General features: G+C 36.5%; 1 protein-coding gene across 3 annotated transcripts in view; it reads left to right on the forward strand.

Moving 5' to 3' along the window:
* PDE4D (phosphodiesterase 4D) overlaps positions 1–26386 on the forward strand; it is a 357539-nt gene that overhangs the window by 86976 nt on the left and 244177 nt on the right. The window contains exons 1-2 of one of the 3 annotated variants that reach the window (XM_027878922.1): positions 5080–5329; positions 5979–6240. The exons of the other annotated variants lie outside the window; for them this stretch is intronic. Coding sequence (XP_027734723.1) covers positions 6194–6240 — 47 coding nt within the window. The 5' untranslated portion in view covers positions 5080–5329; positions 5979–6193. Of the gene's footprint in view, positions 1–5079; positions 5330–5978; positions 6241–26386 lie in introns of those variants that run through there. 3 annotated transcript variants of the gene reach the window in all.

Genomic DNA, 26386 nt, shown 5'->3' on the forward strand with positions numbered 1-26386 from the left:
TCCACTGTCTTTTTTATTTAAGAAAAAACAAACAAAACAAAACAAAACAAAACATACAAAAAACCAAACCAAACCAAACCAAAAAACCAAACCAAACCAAAAAAAAAAAAAAAAAACCACAAAAAAAAGAAACACACAAAAAACATTTTGAAGACCGAAGTTAGTTGTCATCAAGACAAATAGACAGTCAAATAGATAATGATTTAAAATCACATGTCGACTAAATTAATTTGCTCTCTGCAATCTTATCTTCCAGAAAAAATAGTAGGTGGACTCACTCACATAGCTGATTTTTTTCTAATGTTACTTAGGAAATTGCTATCTAAAATGGAAAACATGCATATAAGTAAAGACTTTTAAAAGCAGATGAGGAAGTAATAAGAGAAGACAAAAAAAGGCTGTAAGAAGGTAAATATATCCTAAGTAAAATGCTACCAGAGTTCCAATATCTTACTTAGTCTTTTTATTCATAAAGTGCCCTAGTAATATGACTCAGTTTTAGAAGACTACCATTATAGAGAAGAACCAGGTTACAGGATCTTGCAGCAGTTGAGTAGGAGGGAATGTGAGGCTTACGTGTTTGATGTTCAGAAACTTTTTGAAACTATGAAAGAAAATACAAACTCTACTGATGGCAAAGAGCATAGGCTGACCACAACTGAGAGACAAATTCAGTGACTCAACACTACTTACATAACTTTCATAATTGCTAACCCTTTTATAACACAATCTCAATATTGAATTGATTTTGCAAGCCCTGAATGTTTTGACATAATGCATTTATTGGTGACTAAGTTACAAACAGGCAGAAATTCTCTCATAAATAAAATTAAAAGCAACAAAACCAAGCAAATCAGGGCAAATAAGAAAGATTTTCATTCATTAGTGTACATTACCTCTCAAATATCCAACTTCATATTCTAATTTCAAAAAGAAGTTATAGTAATGTGGTTCAGGTGGGGTTTTTTTGTTTGGTTGTGGGTTTTTTGTTTTGTTTTCTTTTTTTTTTTTTCAGAACAGTTATATCAAAGGTTCTAACTTCATAGAAAGTTGGAAGATCTAGGCTGTTTAATATGAAAACAGTATATTGCAAAATTCATTAAGGTATCTGAAGAAGTTTCAGGAATTCTCACATAGAAAATATTTATTTTCATTTCTTAAAAGCAAAAGAATTGCAGTATGTCTGTTTCCATCTCAAAAGTAACAAGACATATTTTTGATGAATAAATAGCTCCAGACAAAACAGAAATCTGCTCATTAATGATTCTGATAGATAATCTACAATTTAGAGCTTTAGGAAATTCTTATGAGAATATTAATAATTTAAATACTCTAAACCATACTTTAAATCATAAATTGAAATTTATTTCATTTCCTACCACTTCATTGACCACATTGATCTTTTTAATCTATATGGTTTTCATGGAGAATTTATACATAACAACAGTATCTTAATATTAAAAATATAGAAATTAATCCGAAATACGCAGAATTGTCACATCCATACATTATATTTCCATAATATTGCAGATGAAGTGTGACTCCTTGTCACTGATAGCGTATTTCAGGCTCCACAACCATTCATTTCTCAGAGAGCATTTTGAGATGTTACATACAATTATCAAGTTTGATAAGGTTTTTTATTGATACTAGTCCAGAATGTACTGGTCATGGGTCACAAGCTCATCGTACATAGTCTTGAAAAATCTACCACTGGTCATTATTACTATTTAACAATAACACTGATAAAATTCTGTGTACTTGTATTAGGAGCTGGCTTTTCATCATTGCTTTAAGCATTAGCTTTATCTTCCTAGATAAATGTTTTTCACTGTGTGTTATTATATTGTCAACAAAATATTTGATTCAACTACTTTTGTTCGCCCCATTTTTGTAAAAATCAAAAGATGCAGTAAGTTAAACAGATCTCTTTGGAAAATTTGCACTCAGTTGAGCATACAAATGTTAGTTCTATATGCCCCTGGTGCAGTTTGCTTCTGAATAGATACATTTTCATTGTTTTTGTTGAGTTTCATATTAAAAATATGACACAGATAGAACAACAGTTCTTACTGCTCTTACCACTATCATCATTTAGTAGGGTCTGCAATGATAGGACAAGGGGTACTGGTTTAAAGAGAGTTGACTCAGAATATAAGATATTGGCTATAACGTAAGATAATACAGATATTATATCTTAATATATATGAGAAAGGCATGTTTTAGAATGAGTGTGAAACACTGGAACAGGTTCTCTAGAGATGTGGTAGATGCCCCATCCCTGGAAACAAAAACTCAGGTTGGACAGGGCTCTAAACAACCTGATCTAGTTGAAGATATCACTACTCATTGCAGATAGCTTGGACTAGATGATATTTAAAAGTCCCTTCCAACCAAAACCATTCTGTACAGGATAATGGCTGGAAATGTCACAAGGTAAACTCTTCCTCTGGTGTCTTCTAGTGCATTTACATCTATGAGAAGAGGCAAAGAAAATAATCTAGAGGTCTTCAGTTTAACAGATATAGACCCTATTCAATTCTTAAGCAAATTTTCTGATATGACTAATAATTAAAAAGCTGAGTGCTGCAGGAGGAAGACTATGTGGAAATGGAGATGCAAACAATACTCTCTTTGGTTCTCCTTCCCCCAAAGAATAGAATGCAAAGGTATTCACTATTCTGCAATGTTGATAGGCTGATTAAAAGCAATGTTGATAGGACAAACTCTTTATTCCTCCCTCTTTAGATGTTTAATTGAGCAGTAAGAAATCCAAGATTCCCAATACTATTAAGAAAGAGGACAGCTCCTCACTCTATAGTCCAACACAAGTACTTATCTGGAATTGAGAAGTGCTTCCAGATAATCTAGTTCCTGCTACTAACATACTGTCAATTACCTAATTAACTGTAGTGGAAAATACTGAAGGAGAGCTTGTAGAAAGGACTGGAATCTAGGATTCCTCCATCTCAGAGAAGAGTCATTATCACTTGTAGACTTCTTTTTGTGTCTCTGTCATTCCCCCTCCAGCTTCTTCATGCCTAGTCTAGATTCTGCATGAATAGGGAAGATGGACTGCACTGTCCTATACCCTAAATTCTAATGGTTAGTGAAGTGTTCTGGTAACCAATCAAATGAAAATCTGCTTTCAATTGCCTTTTTTTTTTTTTTGTCTTCTCCCCTTCCCCCTTAAACAGAAATTGTACTTGAACTATTTTTTTAAAGAACGTGATCGACCTGAATTGTATATGATATACTAAAATGCTTATCCAGTTCAAACCCATGACGTCATTAAAGTTAATGTCACTAAAAGTTGTTATCTGTTGCTTTTTTTTTTTTTTTTTATGTGAACTAATTAGCAAATTACTATTGACTTGAACAGGAAGAATTTCACAAGTCAACCTCTACTGGAATTTTAACAAAAATTCTTTCCTGGTTAAAGTCTCTACCTTTAAGTTAACCCTGCTCTGGAAAGCCCATAATATTGTGCATTCCACTTTGCTGGTGAGTCCTTTAACTGGTTTGTAATACTGTATAGTAACTTCATATACGCCTACACTCCTTCTGCAACTCTGCTTCTGAATGAAATTAGCTGAGTCAATGGGTGCTATGCTTTGTGCTGAACTTAATACTAGATAAAACCAGATAAATTGTAAAACAGATGCAGGATAGATTCATTCACAGATTTCAAACGTGGTAGGTGACACAGGTCAGTGCTGAGAAGCTCTTTCTCAAGATAGTACAAGGCGTTATGTAAGCCCACTGTTGAAAATGTCAGTGCGCGTTAGTGATCGGGCAAGTATGTAGTGACATAAGTGCAATATGAAATAATAATGATGGTGCAGATTTGTGTAGTTAATATTTCATAATAAGCATGTCTAGCTTAGAGAAAGCAATAGAAACTGCGATAGATGTGATTTTTTCATATTCAGATTAATCACATGATCTTTCAGCTTTTGGACTTTTGTTTGCATTCTTTTCAAATGTCTCTGGTATAAATTCCTAAACTAATTTGGAGGAGTGCAATGGGGGTGCTTTTTACATAAAGCATGAACATAGCATAACAGTTATAACAGCTTACCTGTTCCCTTTAAAAGTCATACTGAATATTTATTTTTATTGGACATGATTATATACTTTGTTTTGTAATCTTAGTGACAAATGCTAATTTTCATTCTCATTATTCATAACTCTCAGAGTCTGCTTTCTATCACGGTTGTATTTAAATGTCAGAAAAACCTCACCTGTGTTGATTAGTAGAATATGAATGATGCTAGATCGCCTTTAAATTTTGGATTCTGTTGTACTTCCGTGCTTCAAATCTTCAAAGTACAGTAATATATAAATTCTCCTTTTTTATTACACTATTGAAATAAATGCCATTTCACTGTCTATAGAGTTGACATTCAAGTCCTTAAATATTTCATTCTTCTTTCAGAGTGGCATCAACTCTACTAGGGCTCATTTGGGGTATTGTAGAGTTGTGACAAGCCACAGCATTGATCTGAAGGAAATAGCACCTATATAAATGTGACATTCATGTTACTCCCAAGTTCAGTCACACCCTAATCAAATACAAAGTCTTATCATACGTTTTAATGTCACTGAAGTTGCAGCTGGCTTGCATACTCCAGGATTTCCTGCCCAAAACGACAAGGAGTCGTTGCAAGTTTAAGAAGTCTCAGTACAACCTACACCATTAAAAACAACTGCAAGTGAACACCGTATACCCGGGCATGCTGAAGTATAAAAGCTCGTTTTACATTTCAGTAGAGAACAAGGTGAATTCTGCTTCTGCGCGTCTCTTTCCTGCAGATTTTTGCCCTTCCATGCAAAATTATAAGTGCTTTCTGTCCCCCGGGAGGCACAGGCCATTCTATGGAAGGCTCTCCCGCGCCTTCTTCTCCAGTGCCCTGTCCTTCCCCTCCATCCCGAGCGGGTGGGAGCGGCAGGGCAGAATGTGCGGTGCCTGGAGAACCCACCTAGAGGGCCCCCTTGACGCCAGCACAGCCTCTGCCAGGCAGAGAGCCCTCTCCGCAGCCTAGCCCAGTCTGCTGCAGGGACAGTGCCACGCAGCCCGACACTGTCCGGGGCTGCCGCTGCTGCTGCTGGGCGGGGAGACCACGAGCCCGAGGGGAGGCCGGAAATTCTCGTCCGGGAAAAGGAAGAGAGAGCCTGTTGACTCTGCATTTGCTTCAAAATAGACGCCGTCTCTTGTAGCCGGGGCTTAAGAATCTTTCCGAGGATACTTACCAGAGCGTAAGGAGTGATAACTACTGTCTGGGACCTGAACTGGGAAAAAAAAGGACAGCAGAGAAAGAATGCTTAGGTAACACGAGACTTACAGCTTTGCTTTCGGTTTGCGACTACAAATTGATGCACGTGGGTTTATATACAGTGTAACACCAAAACAGAACCAGATTCTGCAGTGGGAGTCGATAGCTTAGTCATTTTACTTAAAGGGAGCAGGCAGCCTTTTTATGGGGTTAGACAGCAAAAATTAATTTGGTCACAATATGATCATATCTCTTGATGGTATCTAACTGTAGTCCTGTCCTATGGAGTGGAAAAAGCATACTTCTTTCTTTCTTAGCTGAAGAAACAAAGTCACAGTATTAAATTCAAAAGAAGTTTGGGATTGTTGTACAAGGCTATTAACATCATCCTGTTCTGTGGGCTTGTAAGAAAAGAAAACTGCATTAAACTGATCACAGATGAATATGTGTCTAAGAAAGAAGAAAAAGCAATATTCATTTCTGAACATGGCAAAGCAATCTGAAGTTACACATCTCCCCTTAAACACTGATTTGGCACAGATAGCAAGAAACTATCTTTTAACTAACCTTTTCCAACTGTCCAAAATGCTGCATATGAAGATGCTTTAATTCACAAAGCACTTGGATTTTTATCAAGTCAGACTGTTGGCATTGTCAGAACAGTTTCTGTATACTGATTAGTTTAATGTTTCTTTAAAATAGCAAGTGATGCATAAATGGATGGACGTGTACCTAGAAAACCCTATGAGAAGTCTTTCATTGGATCCTGGGAATTTTTATTTTTTGCGGATTACAGTAATTCTGGCAATAATCCCTGCTGTTGACTGCTCATGCAGTTGTTCTGGCATGCATCTATGAATACCGTAACAGATAAGTCTGGCTGAAAGGAAAACACTAATGTTGGAAGATCTGTGAACATGATGCATGTGAATAATTTCCCCTTTAGGAGGCATTCATGGATATGGTGAGTAGTCAATGCATACTATAGACTGTTAGAAGCAAAATGGTTGTTTGCAAAATACTGTGGCAAATATCAGCTGCTATGTTTTTCCCTAAATTAATGTCAAAAAGGGTAATCGAGGTATGAGAAGAATTAAAATCTTACGGAGTGATGAAGTAATGTGAGTTTGGCACTCCTTTGCCTTTACAAAACAGGCAAGTTATTAAAATTGTATTGTTATGGTCATGTTTCCTTATATGATAACAATATTTTAAGCAGGGAGATGGATTTTCTTTCTATATCAAAAGAACAGTTTTCTCCATTTCAATCTTAGCCTGACTTGAAAAAAATAACAGACATATTTTCCACAATGATATTGTTTTGTTTGTCCTGGAACTTATTTACTTACATACTTTCAAGCGATCTGAAAACAGGAAAAAATGCTCACTCATATGGGAATTTAGTAATCTTTAATAAATGCCTTTGTATGGTAGATTCTCTAATGTGATTGCTTGAAAGTCATTCATATAGCATCAAAACCCCTTTATCATCATTAAAGCATCTGTTTCCTCTTTGAATCACGGGCGTCTATAGTTCTTCCTGACTGAAAAAAAAACCCTTTCTACTCTCCTTGCAATACAGTGCAGTTGCTTATAAATTCTACCAGTGTTGCGTCATACCTTGTTCCTGATGTTGGGAATCAATGTCTTGTTTAGTGCTTAGTGACTAATTTAACTAAGACAAAGGTATTCCCCCACAGAACTTTTGCCCTTTGTGTAAATATTAAGTCTCTCAGAATATTAGAAGAAAACGTTATGGAAGCTATCTTAAGAAAACCAACCAACCCACATCGGAGTTGAGGGGTTGGGCGCGTTTGTTCGGCAGGTTTCCCCTCAGTGGGCGTCAGGCTCTGCGCGTCAGGAATCTGCAGGACAGCCCGAGGACGGACCTTCCCCGGGCAGGTGCCGGGACGGCCGCGCTCCCGGAGCGCGAGGGCCACGCCGGGCCGGGCCGGCTCGCGCCCGCCCTGCCGTCAGCGCTGCCACGGCCCCGCGCGCCCAATGGCGGGGCCCGCGCGCCCCGCGTCACGCGGTGGGTGGGCGTGCCCTGGCGGCGGGGGTGTGGGGGAGCTGCTCCCAGAGCTGTGCTTGTTTCCGTGATTACTTGTTATAACCTTGCCGTAGGACAGTCTCACGCTTTGTAGCATCCCTTGAGGGCCAGCTTAAAGACATATCCCCTAAGCAATGATCAGCGAGGTCTTGGATGTATTAGTAGAGTGTGCTGGAAAGGACACTGCAGGTGTGTCCACACCTGTCAGGGAGACTGCTTCCAGTCTCCCTCTGGTTTAACTCTCTTTTTAAGAGCTTTTAGAAAAATTATTTTAGGCATGTTTTAACCCCCCGGGGTTCATGTTCTGACTAAGCATTTTTCGAGCATGAGTCCTGAAGTCTGTGAGAGAGGCTTGGGACAACCTAGACATTCTCTGTCTATCTTCTCTCAAAACTAGTTACCTGGTTTTTTCTGTGTGCTCCTTGCCAGCCCTTTCCTGTCTGTCACACTATGTGAACCCTTGTTGGAGGAAGACTGGCATCTTCCCCCTGTTTGGGGATTATGTTTGCTGGAAAGATGTGGGAAGATAATGACATGTGCTATATTTGCAATTTAACTGAATGCAAACTGTACCATGCCTGCATTGTGCTTACCTAATCACAGACCTTGATTTAGAATGCAAATATTTCAAACACACTGTTCATCTCGACTCTTGGAGAACTGACAAATTTGCTTATTCATGCTACAGTAGTTCTTTAAGGGGCGTTTACAGGTGCCAGGGTGTTAAGCTGCCAGTCATTGCTTTTGTTTTAATTCTGAACCTTCAAAAATCTATGCATTGCCTGTAAGGTGTGCCAACCTTTTCTACTGTGAATACAAACTGTCACAAAAAAAAAGTTTTCTGTATGTATTTAATGTCCTCTCATGCTACTTTTAGATGTCCTTTAAAGGATGACAATGAAGATAAGACAGAAGAATATCTTTCATGGGACACAAATACTTTTGTGTTTATTCAATATAATAAATACTAGTTGATCGTCTTTAATAATGTTTCTAAAATGCTGATGCAACACATCAAAGGTATTCTGTGGCCAGCCTTATATGCATCATGCTGTTTGTAACATCTATGTGCACGCAGAACCAAATATTTTAGAAATAGGATTCACTATTTTCAGTATCTTAGAGATGTTGCTTTCCAGAGGTACCTTGGAGACATGCAGTATGCCTTCATGTGACAGTTCTTATTTGTCTTTTGTGGAATATGGGGAGAAAGAGTTGGGGAGAGGATAAAAATATAAACCTTTTTAAAATATAATGTGTTATTTAAAATATCCAGGATTTAATGTTGTCAGGGGTGGATATACATTTTGCATTAGGCCATCTATATGGATTTAGGGAAAGAATAGCCAAAAAGTGATGGCCCTCAGAGCAGGGTTTGATTAGGAACCCGTACGCTTTTGGAAGTGTAGCTAAAATTCCAGTATCTGAACCCTCTTGGTAACCTTAGTAATAGGTAGGAACTGACTGCTGGCAAAAACCAGCTATAAAGCATATAAAGCATATGTTTCAAGGCAGTATGACTGAGAGCACAACTGTATCAGACAGGATTCTAAAGGGGATATAAAACTGAGACTGAAGTAGACAAAAAAGAGATATTTTATCTGAAATTGTTTCAAAGAGTTTGGATAGTAGAGAAGCAAATACAAAATATATTAAAGAGGTGCAGTGTGTGGGGCAAGTGATATCTTGAGTGAGGATGAATTTAGTCCTAGAAATACCGAGGCACATTTGTGATGATAGTAGGAGGAGTAGGATTTTATAACAACTTACCACATTACACACTGTACAACATAAATTATGTATTAACAATAGGCAGCCTACTGCCATTCACACGGAAAGTTATTTTAGAAACATTGATTGCTGAATTATGTAACCTGGCTTTCCTTTCCTTTACACTTTATCTGCATTTGTGATGAGAAACCAAATAAAGATAAACATGACATTCAATTTTAGCTTGCCTAATTGCATAAGCAAATACTGCATGTGTCTTTTAGCTTTACCATAAGGAAAATAGAAGTGAGAAACCCATGTCCAAGAATAGCTGTATTTAAACTGGCAAAGATTTGAAATTAATCCAAGGTGAATATATCAACTTCAAGATCAAAAATGTAACCTATGACTATTCTTCCTTTTCTACCAACCTTTGGCCTGTTAAGATTGAGTGAAATTTAGTTTGATTACTAAGACAGGGAGTAAAGAAAAAATAATAATTTCTTGGTTCCTTTTAAATCCCACCATAATTACTTGACCATTATTGTTCTATATATTTAATGAAAAACAATGCAAATGCATGGTTATACATGTTGTCCCTTGCCTCATAATTATTTTATTACTGACTAGTTCATCAAAATTTATCATCACTAACCATCATTCTTGGCTAAACAGGGAGGTCCCAGATGACTAGAGGTTGGCCAGTGTGACACTTATCCCCAAGAAATGCTGGAAGGAGGATCTGGGGAACTACAGGCCTGTCAGCCTGACCTTGGTGCCTGGGAAGGCCATGGGACAGATCATCTTGAGTGTGATCATGTGGCATATACAGCACAACCAGGGGATCAGACCCATCCAGCAGGGTTTAGGAAAGGCAGGTCCCGCCTAGAGCACTTGATCTCTTTCTATGACCAGGTGATCTGCCTAAGTGGGTGAGGGAAAGTCTGTGGATGTTATCTACCTGGGCTTCAGCAGGAAATCCTTGATCTGCTGGAGGTCAAGAAGGCTCTGTGGAAGGGTCTGGACAGGCTGGATCGATGGGCCAAGGTCAACAGTATAAGGTTCAAGAAGGCCAAGTGCTCAGTTCTACACTTGGATCACAACAACCTGAGATAGTGCCACTCAGGCTGGGGGAAGAGTGGCAGGAAAGCTGCCTGGTGGAAAAAGACCTAGAGGTGCTGGTCCACAGTGGTTAAACATGAGGTAGTAGTGTGTTCAGGTGGCCAAGAAGGCCAATGGCATCCTGGCCTGTATCAGTAATATTTTGGCCAGCAGGACCAGGGAAGTGCCTATTCTTGACTCTGGCGGGGCCCCACTATGAATCCTGTGTCCAGTTTTGGGCGTCTTAGTATAAGAGGGACATTGAGGTGCTGGACTGAGTCCAGAGAAGGGCCGCAGAGCTGAAGGAGTTGTGGTTGTTCAACTGGAGAAAAGAAAGCTTAGGGAAGACCTTTTCACTCTCTACAGCTACCTGAAAGGAGGTTGTAGCCAGATGGTGTTGGTCTCTTCTTCCTGGCAACTAGTGATAGGACAAGAGGAAATGGCCTCAAGATGTGCCAGGGAAAGTACAGGCTGGACATCAGGAAGAATTTCTTCACTGAAAAGATTGTTCTTCACTGAAAGAATTGCAAAGGACTGCCCAGTTAAGTGGTGGAATCACCATCCCAGGAGGTGTTCAGGAAACGACTGGTCATGGCACTTCTGTTTTCGCCAGTGTTCTAAAATAATCATGCTGAATTGTTTATTTTTACATTTTATGGAACGCTATATGATTTTCAGCCATCCAAAATTGGTTTGGCTTTCCATTGTTATGCACTGTCTTCCACTTTATAAAAATAGAATATGTAACTGTGAAGAAAACTGATGGAAGATGAAGATATTTATGCTAACAACATGAAACCAGCTTTTCTTTATGTTCTTAGGACCTGATGAGTCACCTCAGCTCATGAAGTTATGGGGAACAGAGTCTGACCAGTGCTATGCTGTTCTCATCGCATAACTATTCGCTTCTAAACCCAGTGTTTCATGCTGGTATTTATTCATCTACTTGTTCTAGAAATTCAATACTTGTATTTTATAGTGGGAGAAGAAGAAAGGCTTCTTTCCTAACTGCATTTCAACACGTATTTAACTAGTTTTTCACATAGTTTATACTTAACATAAAAACTGTAGAGGAATATCTCAGTTCCTCCTTTGGAAATCTGGATCTGAATCTGAATTTGGAGAAAAAAAAGAATCAAGATTTCTTAACCTAAGAAGCAATCTGTTAAAGACCAAAGACTTTTGGTCTCTGTGGCCAGTAGATTTTCACAGTACTGCTAAATATGAAAGGTCACCTTATTCCCTGTTTTCTTATGCTCAGTGATAGGTGTAACTTTCCTTCAGGCATTGTCAGAGTTTATTTCCCAAGTTAGAATGAGTGTAGTAAGATGTAGTAAGATACGGACTGAAACAAAGAGTTTCATTTCAAGGTATCTTTTTTGCCGAGCAGCATCTAACCAGCATTCAGCATGATGAATATCAGGGAAGAGATGAAATAATTTCTACTGTTTGCAAAATGGGGCAAGGCTTCTTTTGTTTATTATTTATCTTAGAAGTCTTATGACTGTCCGTAGAAGTCTTATGACTGTCCGTAATGTGAAAAGTTAAAAGTACTCCACATGCCTTACTTGGCTAAGCCTTACAGCACCCCTAGTGGGTAGGTTAGATATACATCTTTATGTGTAAATTACATCCCTCACCTCAGAAGTGTTCTATAGTCTTCCACACAATAGTTAGGCACTTTTTCATGCAGAATTTCTGTGCAGACAAGATAATTTAACTCCATGAGCTAATATAAACTCATTGCTCAGCATGTGTAAATGAGTATCCTGTTGGGATTTTAATCTGTTGTTCCAGAATGAGATCATATAACCTGCATTTTTGGATTACTACTGTACTCATATTTATATTACCACAACTGAGTCAAACTAAACTTTTTTGTCTTTGCGATATGGATCTTGCCAAGACCTGTCTTCTGTTCTTCTGTCCTCAGCATATAATCTCTAAATAAAGTTATTTCCTACCTTGGTCTTTTTGGTGCGCTACAATTTTTGTTATTTTGTATTGAAAACACTTTGAAACACTATGTGTCATTAATAGTACATCTTTTAAACAGGCTAAATTAATGTTTTTCTCGAAGGATACTGTAAACTTGCAGAAAGTCTTGCTGTTGCTGCGTATAATCCTGATTTATATCTTCTTGGAAAATCAAGTCACAATAGAAGAAATTAAACTGAAGCTTCTTTTATTCATAAAAACCCTGTTGAGTGTTCATGCTGTTCCTTTGCAGTCTTTCACTCTTACCTGCTTACAAAGGATTGTCTTCTCTTCTTTGGGAAGAGGTAGTCCATAGCTGCAGTTTGACTCATCAAAAATTACCTTGTGCCACTACTTCCTAAATATAATTTAATAGTGAACAAAAAACCTTGAAACTGTTTACATTATTGTTAAAGTAAGCTTGATTGATTATTTATTAGTAAAGCTTTTTCATTTATAAATTATTTTGTAAGTAGATCTCTGGGTGCTTATGTTTTTTCTAAACATTCTTTAGTGCATATGGTATTTCATTCATAGAGCAGTTCACTTAAGGAATTCGTCTACTACTGGCAAAAGAAATTATAGTGTTGAAGATTTTGGTAAATTAACAAATTTACTTGAAATCCTTTTATTTGGCATTCAGAGACAACCAAAGAATTGCCTGTGTCTGTAAGTGAAGATTGACTAATTTCTTTGGTATTTTCAACACAGTATTTGTGGGTAGGGAGAAGAGGGAGGAGAAAGAAGAATGACAAAAAAATGTTGAAAGCTGACAAAAAATGAAGAGGGTTTGTTAAGAATTATAATTTACAGCTTATTATACTTTCATTAAAATGGAAATAGGTTTCACTGCTACGCTATACCGAATGGCAATTTTTATGCTAATATTAATTCAGTATTACCTGCTGAAACCTAAATTGAATACATGATACTTGAAGTTTTTTGTGACTCAATTAACTCTTTGATCATAGCAGAATGATTTAAGATAATTGTTATATTAACCATTACAAAATATAAGAATATTTCCAGTAAAAGCTACTTGTCAGTAGATGTTAATAAACAGAATAATTTTCCCTGTGTGACTCACTCCATGGAATTAGCAAAATGGAAGGCACAAAATTAAAGGCTTCAAAGGAGTGGATAGAACAAGAACAGCATCTGCAAAAGGCATGACAGTTTTTCTTAGGAAACTGATAACTATTTTTAAGTGTCCAATCCATCTGTACCGGAAACATGGAGAAATATTAGCCAAAAGAAGGAGCGTTTATTTCTCTACTTTTAAGACTGGCTAACTTGATATTCCTGGGTTACCTTGAGAATTTATTATTGTTTTTAAAAAGATGTATGAAAAAAGGGTATGAAAGTTTGTATTTTGTCTTATTTAGGCAGTAACCTTCCTGCTTTTGAGAACTGAATAAAACAATTGCCTGAATATTAAAGCTATTCAAACCCTGGAAAGCTATAGTGAAGTTGAGTATATCTAAGTCTCCAGTTCAGCTGTGTGAAGGAATCTGTTTCTTTCAGTTTTATTTGGCTTAGGTAATTGCTCAAAAAGATGATCTCTAGTCTACTTATGCCTACTTATGCCACAACTTTTAATTTTACAGAAGGCTTTATTCAGTAAATTCAAAAAAATGTGGAATATTCAAAATTTCAATTTTTTTTTGCCTTTTTTTTTTTTTTTTTTTTTTTTTTTTTTTTTTTTTTTTTTTTTTTTTTTTTTTTTTTTTTTTTTTTTTTTTTTTTTTTTTTTTTTTTTTTTTTTTTTTTTTTTTTTTTTTTTTTTTTTTTTTTTTTTTTTTTTTTTTTTTTTTTTTTTTTTTTTTTTTTTTACATTGTCATGGCTTCATATTTTCAATTGTCTGGAGAAATTGGTTTAAATTGCATTATTATTGTCTAATTTTAATTGGTTTACTTTGGTATGGCAGATGTTAGCTTGTTCCCTTCATAAAAATAGAGAATTCTTGTAGAGGTGAAAAAAGGTAACTTCACTCTTTCTATCTGCAAGGAAATGTAGCACCTTATTTAATGATTTTTGTATAACACTGATCACATTCTTAATTTCAACCACTAACAAATGGTCTTTGGTGTTTGATCTGACATATGGACACATTTTTAATATCAGTATCTAAGGATAAAATCACATGTATTATCATATGAATGTAACTCTAACAGAACATTGGCTTGCACTTCACAAGTTGTAGGGCTTGACACAACAGTTATTAGATGAAATTCTAAGGTCAGTTCTATGCCTAGCTCAACAACAACATGATCTTAGAACATTTTAAAAAAAAAAGATTTTCCTTACTGTGCCATAGCATTTTATATTCCATTCCTTCATTGTGTCCTATTTTGCATTATTAATTGATTTGTTTTTCATTACAAATTTATTTGAACAGATTTTAAAGAATAAGTTCTCAAACCCTTAGGGTTTTTAAGAGTGATTTGTTTTCTATTGATGTCAGTATACCCTCTGTTACTTACAAACAACTTAAAGTTTTCAGTTTAACTTCCTTTAAAATGTAATAGACCTTGGAAATTCGGAACTGGGCAAGCCCTTCGTAGAAATAGAATAGACTTGAAATAGACTTTCTGGTAGCAGTAGAAGCATCGAGCACAGAGGCACATAGACCCTAGTGATATGTGCATATGGGTACTAGGGAAGAACTGTTTCAAAAGTTGGTTTTGTTTGCCATTGTATCATCTATGACATATTCTCTGTGGGCAAGTAATGCCTTATGGGAAGTGAGTAGATTGTAGTTGTCAAATGATTGATTGCAGTGTTACTTTCATTTAGTGCACAGTTAGATGCTTGAGACTTATTAAAAATAGCAGGCTAATTTTGTTTTTGACTGCTATTTTAAGCCAAAAATTTGGTTTGGTGGATCTGAACTTAAGTTGATATTTTTTGTATTTACCAAATACAAAAAAATCATTAAAAATCATCTTAATTCATCAGATCATAGAATCATAGGATGGTTTGGTTGGAAGGGGCCTTAAAAATTCATCTAGTTCCAACATTGCCATGAGCAGGGAACCTTCCATTAGACCGGGTTACTCAGAACCCCATCCAGTCTTGTCTTCAGCACCTCTAGGGATGGGGAGTCCACAACCTCTATGGGTAACCTGTTCCAGTGCCTCACCACCCTCACAGTAAAGAATTTCTTCCTAGTATCTAAACTAAATCTCTACCCTTTCAGTTTAAAGCCATTCTCCCTTGTCCTGTCACTACATGCCCTTGTAGAAAGTCCCTCTCCAGCTACCTTTAGGTACTGGAAGGTGCTATAAAGCCATCTCCAGTCTGAACAGCCCCAACTCTCAGCCTGCCTCCATAGGAGAGGTGCTCTATCCCTATGATCGACTTAGTGGCTCTCCTCTGAATTCACTGCAATAGGTCAATGTCTTTCTTGTGTTGTGTCCTAGAGCTGGCTGCAGCACTCCAGGTGGAGCCTCACCAAAGTGAAGCAGAGGGACAGAATCCCTCCCTTGACCTGGCCACACAGCTTTAGATGCAGCCCAAGATACAGTTGACTTTCTGGGCTGCAAGTGCACATTGCTGGGTCATGTTCAGCTTTTCATGCACAAATACCCTTTAGTCTCTCTTCCCAAGGCTGCTCTCAAACCATTCTCTGAGTCGAAGATTTTATGCATCTTAGACCATTTGTGAAATTTGTTTTTATGGTCTGTAAATTAGAGAATGTCATCTTCCAGTGTTAATTCTTGGGATAATTTGTCTTTAATTAGTGTAGTAAGTATAGTAATTGAAAAATGAGTGAGGCATGTCATCCATACCTACTCTCAGAACCTCAAACAGAGGAACAAATATGCCACATATGGTATCTAGGTATATTCAGAAGTGTATGGAAATCAATACTCAACTAAATTAAAATGTACGCATTAAGAACAAAATAAAACAATTTTAATAGGTTGGATTTACTGAAATAACAATGTACAGATCATGCCATCCTCTAACAGCAGATTTATTTACTAAAAAAGTACCGATGTGAGAAGTAAATATATTTAGCTTTACATTTGATTGCATCCAGCTTATATATATTTAGGCATCTAAATAATAACTTAGGCTTCCAACTTCAGATACAATTTATTTAATTCTTAAACTCTGATAGAGATATTTCATCCAATGTTTATCAACTCATGAAAGATCTGAAAGTTCCCAGCAACCTTCTTGAAATCTGTCACTGTTTTTTTTCTTACCCCTTATAAAGTATAATTTCATGCAATGGGTCTCATGGCACAACTGCCCTAACAAACATAGCCTATAACTGCTATTAGGCAGTGTTTTGCCTATCCTCAGTATTTTAATTTGTGAATAGTGGGTCAGAATCTTTACAGACATTCCAAATTAGTCATACAATTTCATTTTCTGTATTTGGCTCCAGTATATATTCTGCTATCTGACAGATTTTTCATCTGGCATCAACAATGTCATCTTTGTAGTGTCTTACCTTCTTGTTTCCAAATACGATACAAACCAAACAGATACAAAGAAATAAAAATTATTACTTTCCCTATAAACTTCTTAGAGTTGTGTGGTAGGAAGAAATTTATATATGGGAGAAAAGTGGGAGATAAATTCCTTGAATGCTAGGGTAATGTCATACAGAAAAGCCTATTTTCATGTACAGGCTAAGAGACACCCAGCTCTACATCCACTTATTTTTTGAGTACTTTCAGCCCTTCCACACTGCTTACTGGTTGTCTCAGATGCTGAGAGCATAGTTTTCTTGTCTGTACTTAAACACAGAGATCTTGAAATGGAGATTTGGTGAGGGCTATGAATCAACAAATACCTTTTCTTTCTCTTTTACTGTTTTCACCTCAAGTGTCCTAGGAAAGCTCTTCAAATTGAAAGTACAGCAGACAGTGTGCAGTTCTCCCAGAGACTTTTTTAGTCTTTTGAATAACTGGCATAGAAAGTGGTCTTTCTTACGAAATATCTGTAGCAGAGTAACCTGTCCCGTGAAGGTATAATAATCCTAGAAATTGCTCAGAGAAGGAGAGTACTGCTGTGGTTTTGGTTTTGTATTGCCCTTTCTAATCCAAGAGTTGTTGGAATATCCAACCTGCAAATACTGAAATACGCTTTCCAATATTAGGCAGATTTTTAGGGAGGGGGTTGATTTGTAATATTAGACATTACAGCTGGATAAAAATACAGTTAGGGTCCTGTGGTGGTTATCTATATAATAAATATTTTCAAGTTTTAACTGCTGTTATGCTTAAGTCATTGAAGCGTATATTGTTGAGCTTATGCTATACAGTAGCAAGAATGAAATCTCTATACATACGTATACATATATACCTAATAATATTTCTTCCTATAGGATTTCATTTTGAAAGGAGATGTGGCTTATGGTGAAATAACTGCCACTGTGAATGCCACAGTCACAAAAAGATATGCATCCGGAGCTGCAGCTGAGCTAATATCTGCCTATTTATGGCAACCAAGCAGAAATCAGAGATTAAGTCATAATAAGGTAGGGATTATACCAGCTAGAGGCTCACTTGTTTCTTCCATGGAGTGGAAGAAGGATTTTAGAGAACAGATGATTTACAGCATTGCTTGTCCCCTGCAGAGTGGCTATGAATAAAAGTTGTAAGAGCTTTTTACATAATAAACATATTTGAATGCAATCCTATTATAAGATCAGATACTCAGACCATTGTTTCATTCATTCTACAGTATATTAAAACAAAAAATTCTGATTTGAAAAGCTATACAACTTCCCGAAACAGAATACATGAATGCATCAGAATCTGCCTTTAAAACCTGTAAAATAGAAAAGATCTGACCAGATAAGTAGTGTCATTTGTATTAAAAATAATAAATAAAAAAAGTAAATACATAAATAAATAAACCAATTGCTAATGAAAAGAAATACATGGAGTAATACCTGCAAGATTTTCAGTCTTTCTCTTTGCAACTTTCATTCAGGTGTTTAATTTCTACCACCCCCTGACCCCCCACCAAAAAAAAAATCTCGTTATCTCCTTATGTAATACTTTTGATAAAGATTTTTATGTAATACATTTGATAAAGGTTTTTGTACTTGGAAAATGTAAATAAGCATAATTGTGACTGTGAGTTCAAGTTCACTGCTTTCTTTAAATGCCGTTTGCTTTCCATGTATTCACAGTATATAATAAGGGGTATTAATCAAGTGGACAGATACAGAATGCTGGGCAGGAAGAAGTGCTTTGAAATTGTAATTTATATATAAAAGTATTTATATATGGTCTTTTTTTTCCTGATTTCTTAAAGAAATGCAGCCTACAGGATCATATGTAGCTGTTTCCTCCCTTTTATACCTTTGGAACCTGTTTTATGGTTTCAACTGAATTTTGGATGATAGATGTTTTAAAAATTTGTAAAACAGTGTTGGTTTATGCGTTCAGTTTGTGCTGTCTCTGTGGGAAGGACTTCTGTTCCCTGGCGATGCAACTCCTGACAGTGGCTGGCTTGGCAAAGCGCTTGCAGAGCTTGCTGTCAGCTCAATGCTTCTTGCCTCCTGTACCCTCAACTCGAGTTTTTGCAGGTGGGTCACTGGAGAGGGAGATGTCTAAGCTTCGCATTCTTCATTGCAATTCAGGTGTACTGTGAAAATGATGCCATTGAAGTCTGTTACATAGAGATGGGTGGGCAACAGTAGAGTCAAAGCCTCAACCATGCAGACATGTTCAGGAAAGAAACAGAATAGAGACTGCAGTAATGATAAATCTGTATCTCTGATAGCTAGAGACTTTATCTCTAAACATCATATTCTTAATATTTTAAAAAGCTGCTCATGAAGATCTTAAGTGCTTTAGCTACCTCTTAGAAACCTTGAAGAATGCTCTCACAGAATGGCAGTCTAGTCGAGTTGTGTTTACTCTTTTACATTATCAATAACGTAGGTAAGAGCAAGGATTGGAAAGGCACCAGAACATCTCAGAACAATGATGATATAATGTTTTCCTTACTAAAAATGTGCTCAGTATTTTAACTGTGAGTTACAGAAAACACAGAATGAGATAATTAGAAGCATATCTAAATTTTGTAAAAACCTGCTCTTCTTTCCTCTTTACCAGTGCTTTAAGTGCTCTAAAAATGCTGAATATTCAAGATGCCTGAGTTTTAGATTTCAGAAACATAATTTGAGAACATTTGGAATGAGATTTATCATAGCAACAGTTACTGCTATGAGCTTTAAGATGTATCGTATTTCTGATATCAAAAAGAGACTTTGGCATCCTGGATAAATTTGGCACTATCATTAGTATTTGTTAGAGAATACTTTGCAGAAAGCACAGATGTGTTTGTATGTCTTAAAAAAGTAAGGAAAACTTTTTTTTCTAGTGTTCTGAGTACACAGAATGAAAGAATGGTTTGGGTTGGAGGAGATCTTTAAAGGTCAGCTAGTCTAACCCCCTCAGCAATGAGCAGGGACATCTTCAACTAGATCAGGTTACTCGGAGCACTGTTCCAGCTTGACCTTAAATGTTTCCAGAAACAAGACATCCACCACATCTTTGGGCAACCTGTTCCAGTATTTCACTACCCTCATTCCAAAAATTTCTTCTTTAGATCTAGACTGAGTCTGCTCTCTTTCCTTTTAAAACCATTATCCCTTGCCCTATCCCGAGAGGCTCTAATAAAAGGTCCTCACCTCTCTTATAAGCCCCCTCTAAATACTGAAACACCACAAAAAAGGTCTCCTTGGATCCTTCTCTTCTTCAGGCTAAGCAACCCCAACTCTCTCAGCCTTTCCTTGTAATGGAGTGTCATATCCCTCTTATCATCTTCATGGCCCTGCTGTAAACTCACTCCAACAGGTCCATGTCTTTCCTATGCTGAGGACTCCAGACCTGGACACTGTACTCCAGATGGGGTCTCACCAGAGCACAGCACAGGGGCAGAATCAGCTCCCTCGACCTGCTGCCCATGCTGCTTTTAATGCAGCCTAGAACATGGTTGGCGTTCTGTGCTATGAATGCACACTACCTGCTCATGTCCAACCTCTCATTCACCAGTACCCCCACATCCTTCTTGGCAGGGCTGCTCTCAATCCCTTCATCCCCCAGCCTGCCTGCATTAATGCTGGTTGTTGTCCCAACCCAGATTCAGGACCTTGCACCTGGCCTTGTTGAACCTCATTAAATTCACATAGATTCACTTCTTTTGCTTATTGAGATCCCTCTGGATGGCATTCCATGCCTTGGGCATGTCAACCACACCATTCATCTTGGTGTCATCTTGAAACTTACTGAGGGTACATTCAATTCCACCGTCTGTGTCACTGATGAAGATAATAAACTCCACTGGTCCCAGTATGGACTGAGAGACACCAGTTATCACTGATCTCCGTCCAGACATTAAGTTATTGTTGGCTACCCTTTGCATGAGACCATCCAGTCAATTCCTCATCCACTGAGTCGTCCATCTGTGAAATCCATCTCTCTCCAATTTAGAGAAAAAGAAGTTTTGGGGGATCATGTCAAAAGCTTTTTAGAAGTCCATATAAATTAAATCCTTAGTTCTTCCCTTGCCCACTGATGTAGTTGCTCCATCATAGAAAGCCACTGTGTTGATAAGACAGAACTTGTCCTTGGTGAAGTCATGCTGGCTGTCTTGAATCACCTCCTGGTCCCCCAAGAACCTTAGCACAACTTCTAGAAGAATCTGTTCCATGATCTCCCAGTGGGGAGGCTGACAAGTCAGTAGTTCCCAGAGTCCTCCTTTCAGCCTTTTTTAAAATATGTGCAATGTTTCCCTTTTTTCTAGTCACCAGGGAGACTTCACCTGACTGTCATGATACTTAGGTAGCTAGAATCTAGATTTCTATGTGAGTCTTTTATGAATTGATGCAGTTTCCTTTACAGGAAAAAAAAAAAAAAAGATCTGGTGCGTAGAATTATTTTTCTTTACATTAGAAGTCAGGACAAGATCTCTTCCAACTTGGCATATTCTATGATTCTCTGTGATTCTGTGAAACGGTGTACCAGTGTATTCAGTGATACATACTCTTACTGTACAGAGGTTTTCAACTCTTGAACGTCAGAATTTCTCATGCACTATGAAATGGAATGGCAAATATCAGGTAATTTTTGTATTCTAAATATAGATCTGCAGTGATGGAAGATGGCTGATGGCACAGTCAAAGAGAATTCTTCTTAGAAAGCCCCCAAAATTTAAGAAAAGTTACTCCTGATAAAGATGTTAAAAGAAATGTCTTGCCTGTGGATTCTTTATTGTTTTAGTTTTAAGGGCGATTTTAACCAACATTGCTAGGCAAATTTAGCCACAGTTCTATTGGATTTTCTAATACTTCTCTGTTAGAGCTATTTGGCAAAATGGAAGGAATCAATGGGTTTTAATTGGCCACTTCAACAGCCTTTGAATAGCATATTGGAGAACTGCATGGAAGTAATTGACTGTTGCATGTTAAAAATAGCTGTGAAAACGTGTGTATGATGTGGAGCCTCTAACAACAGGCAATGTCACCCAGAAGATCCCTTCTGATGAATGAATTTTATTTTTTTTTAATCTGCTATATTCTTCCATAATGACTAAGTAGTATTATCTGTCATAAAATGTATAAACTTAAGGTATATTTTAAATTATCTTTTCAAGCCATTTTGGTTCTCTTTCTATTTTAACTATTAATATCAATTATTTACCTGTCTGAAAATAAATCACTAGAGGCTAGTGATTTTTTCCTTAAAGTTTTTTCTTAAAGATTTTTTTTCCTTAAAGTTGCTAAAACAAGGAAACAAAGTAGATTATCCATGTAATAATAGATCTGAGAAGAAAGTTCAAAAAGTCATTAAACCTTTGAAAATGGAATTTATAACAGTAGAAAACTTTTGCACAAATACATTCTTTGGAAATGTGGTTTCAGTCAATACTAATAGCACTTTTGTCTTCAATTACATAAATAGTCTTAACGTGTAAAAAGGTGGTTCGAAGTTCAGTGCTGGAGCTGTCTACCAAGCACAAATGAGAGTTTATGGTTTTGAAGGTATCCTCTTCCCCCAAAATAACTCCAAGGATGCAGAGAGTTTGTTTTTTCCTGTTCTGTAGATCTGCAGAATGCCATGAATATTAGGCCACTTATAAATCTTGCATGTCTTTATTTCTGTCCTTTTTTGCCAAGCCATTACATATTACATAGAATGCTCCCACAGGAGTTCTCTATCAAGGTGAGTAGGGCAATCAGCAAACAGCAGAAGCAATTAAATGTAGATCCTATTGTCTCATGGAAAAGCTGTTTAATAAATTATGATGCCCTTAGCAGCAGCTTCTTATCTCAATAGGTTTTTCATCTTGGTGAGAAAAAACAGATTAAAAATAATTTATGAAAAATCCAAATTGATTTTCAACAGCTTTTTCTATTAGATAACGGAATCAAAAATCTATTTACTTCAACAGTATTATTTGGAATTTTTTTTCCCTTTTCTTTGTTAGGTTATTTTATGATCTTTTAGTACGCAGGGCTCATACTCCATTTGGATCAAAAAACTGTAACACAGCTGAGAACAACTGCTTTCTATAATTGAACATAATGCTAGCTTTCAGTTTCACTGTGCTGTGTAATTAAAGTATTTTCAACCTGAAATGGTATGAAATACATCTTTAAAATAGCCTCAATATTAATCTATTAAATAAAATGTAAAGTATACAATGTGCTTATTATCCATGCATCACCTATCTAATAATTCTATTATTTCTACTGAAGATTACCGGTGTAAATACTTCTGTATATACAGAAATAATACATATTTTTATGTAATTTCTGAATTCTGATGTTTTCTAATAAACTAAGGGAAAGAGATATAGTAGGATTTTTTTTTTTTTTTCTGTTAACATTAAGTTACTACCAACTTGGATATCTTTCACTGAAAGCCCAATTTTCTCTTATATTATTCATTAGTTATTTGAGTGAATACCTTAGTTCCTTTGTGCGTATTCTATCAGGAGTGTAACGTAATATCTGAAATACAGTGACAGGCATATTTCATTGTTTTTGCTTTTCCTTACTAGATACAAAAGATAGATTGATTTTTTAAAAGATACTTTTTCAACAAGTTCCAGATAATGTTTCAAACCCATAATTTGTGTAATATTTTAGAATGCTTTCTCCTTTTTTATTTTGGTTGTAATGTTTGGTACATTTGTTGCTTATTTGTGTTACATTTAACTTTTCACTGTTATTTTCTGTACTTTTATGATGATATTATGAGTTGCTTTTATTTCCTATGAAATACTTGTATCTTTTCTTTGTAAGACAACACTGGAACCTCTGATATATTTTTTTTTCTATATAGTTCTTGCTGCACATCCTGCTGCAAGTATTATAGAACATCAATTCAAACCATTCAAGATTGAAAACATAAGGACTGCTGCTGAAACCTAATAAAGAGTTTTCTCTCTATATGTTTTTTAAGGGTAGTAGATTCTTGAGAAAACATTTTCTGGCAATGATAAGCTAGCAAATTTATTACTTTATTTTCTTGGTGCTTTTTTTTGTTTGTTTGGTTGGTTTTTTGGTTTTGTTTTGGTTTTTGTTTGTTTGCTTGCTTGTTTTTGTTTTTTTCCACTCAATCAAGATGTAGTTTCTTCAGTAGAAGTTTCAGGATACTTATTTCATTGGTTTTTTTGCTCACATGCCCTACTTCTATGTATAGACTTTGACTATAAGTATCCAAAAGTTTTTAGTGAATTATATTCTCATTGGAGAGCTTTTAGTACCCAACAGGGCTTTTTAGCTCCATCTGTGATTAATAGGTCAGTTCTGAGTTCTCTGAGTACTATTTCAGTGCCTCATAATCCAGCCCTGCTGTAGCTAATTTCATTGAGACGTCAGCAGCTATTATTCTCACTAATGTTACTGGTATCACTCTTAAGGACCCATGTGACTGCTCTTCTCCTCTTTCTCTAGTCCTAATGATATCTTTAACTTTGCAACACATCAGACACCTGTCTCAATGTTATTAGACTTCATTTCTTCTGTGTCATGATTTAACCCCCTTTACTTTGAACTTCACATCTCATTAAAAGGAGAATCGTGCACATATCCTGGACTAAATTTTTTTAATACAAAAAAGGCTGTGTTATCACAGTCATGTAGGAACAAACAAAAATTCAAGCCAAAGTAATTTAATGAATCTGTTTTACCTAATATTAAATAGAATTCTAATTTGAAGGGGCTAAAAGGTAATGGATACAGTGGAAACCCAAAAGCTCAAGGTAGTTTTAAGGGAAAGCCTGATTAGGTTATGAAAAGAATTAGATGGGATGAGGAGCTCTAGATATTCTTTAAGAGGACCAAATGTGGATAATTGGAAAACTGTGCCAATGTTTAAAAATCAATTTGCAGAAGCACTACAAAAATAGTTGCTGTCTCTGATTTTTAAGAGAAATTTTCGCAAAAGGTATATGACAAATTACTGTAATTGTAGGAGCAAAGCACCCTGCATACTTGATTTTATTTTTTTATTCTATATGTAGCATTTTTTGACATTTTAAAAAGCTCTTTGATTTCTAATGGCAGCAGTGAAAACCTTTGTCAGGGTTCTCAAATGGTCTGCTTAAGTGTCTTTGAAAATTGTGAAGTAATCAGTGCACTGAATTTTTTTAAGGTTTGATTCTGAAGAACCAAGACTTCACACTGAGATTTTTTTTGAATGAGTTTTGTTTTCTAATTATAAAATTATTAAACATCATGTGTTATTAGTGTTTCCCTTTGCCCTTCTTTTACTCCAGCAATTGATTACAGGGTTCAAATCAATGTTTAGGTCTCTTTAACATTTAATTCTTTCTCTTTAAAGTGATATATGTTGCCACTGAAAGAGAAAGCTATTCCTTATCCTCAGATTTAGAAACCCGTGGTACAACCACTTGCACTACTGAACACAGATCAACATACTGAGGTAGGTTGGAGAAAATTGAAAAGAATGGTTTTGGTTTTCCTGTGTTTGCCTACAGTCTATATTTTACCTTTGTTAATAACCATTTAAGAAAACATGTTGTTTTTACATTATTAGGCACTTTTCCCCCGGATGTGTGGGGTAGGGTTCTCTCACTTTTTCCTTTTACTGTAATTTCTTTCTTACCTAAATCCTGATCTAATTAAATCAACATGTTTGAATGAAAAATCTTAGTAAAAAAGTGGATATTTAAAATAATCCAGGTCCCTGTCCCATGAAATGCAGCCTTACCCTTGCTTAATAAAAAATTAAGGGTTTTGTTTGTTTCTTTCTTTCTTTTTAATAAACTACAATAAAAAATCACTTGCTGGTACAAGAAATTGATTTTTGGAACCAGTGAAAGAATCAATTTCTAATTTTAGAAAATATGGCCATGAATCAAAGAGAGTTGAGCTTGCTGAGCTTGCTTGTCAAAGTCAAAGCATTAATGCATATGTGGCAAACTCCAGGTTGTGAATTTGAAAATTGTGTCTGGATACTTTTTTTTAATGTGATAGTCTAGAATTATTGTACTTTTAGCTATCCCCAAAATTAGTAAGCTTATTGCCTGTAGACTTTTCAATGTTACAACAGATTCCTAAGGATAAACATCTTGCCTTTCAGCAAGAAATAAAATATGCTCCGTCAAACAGCTTCTCCCAGGCAGCTGTCAGTAAGACAAGAGGGCATGGTCTTAAGCTCTGCCAGGGGAGGTTTAGATTAGATATTAGGAAGAGATTCTTTACAGAGAAGGTAATCAGGCATTGTAATGAGCTGCCCAGGGAAGTGATGGATTCTCCATCCCTGGAGGTTTTTAAGATGAGACTGGATAGAATCACAGAATCATAGAATCATAGAATAGATTGGGTTGGAAAAGAACTCCAAGATCATCAAGTCCAACCCCTGATCCAACTCCAATTACTATATCATGGCACTAAGGGCCACATCCAATCTCTTTTTAAAAACCTCCAGGGATGGTGAATCCACCACCTCTCTGGGTAGGCTGTTCCAATGCTTGATTACCCTCTCTGTAAAGAATTTCTTCCTAACATCTAACCTAAACCTCCCCTGGCAGAGCTTGAGCCCATGCCCCCTTGTCCTATTGTTGGTTGCCTGGGAGAAGAGACCAACCCCCACCTGGCTATAACCTCCCTTCAGGTAGTTGAAGAGAGTGATGAGGTCACCTCTAAGCCTTCTCTTCTCCAGACTAAACAACCCCAGCTCCCTCAGCCTCTCCTCATAGGACTTGTGCTCAAGTCCCTTCACCAGCCTCGTTGCTCTTCTCTGGACCTGCTCCAGCACCTCA

The sequence above is a fragment of the Empidonax traillii genome, unplaced genomic scaffold (genome assembly GCF_003031625.1).
Source record: "Empidonax traillii isolate 1590-97213 ecotype Southwest subspecies unplaced genomic scaffold, ASM303162v1 scaffold47:size1546949, whole genome shotgun sequence".
Taxonomy (NCBI): Eukaryota; Metazoa; Chordata; class Aves; order Passeriformes; family Tyrannidae; genus Empidonax; species Empidonax traillii.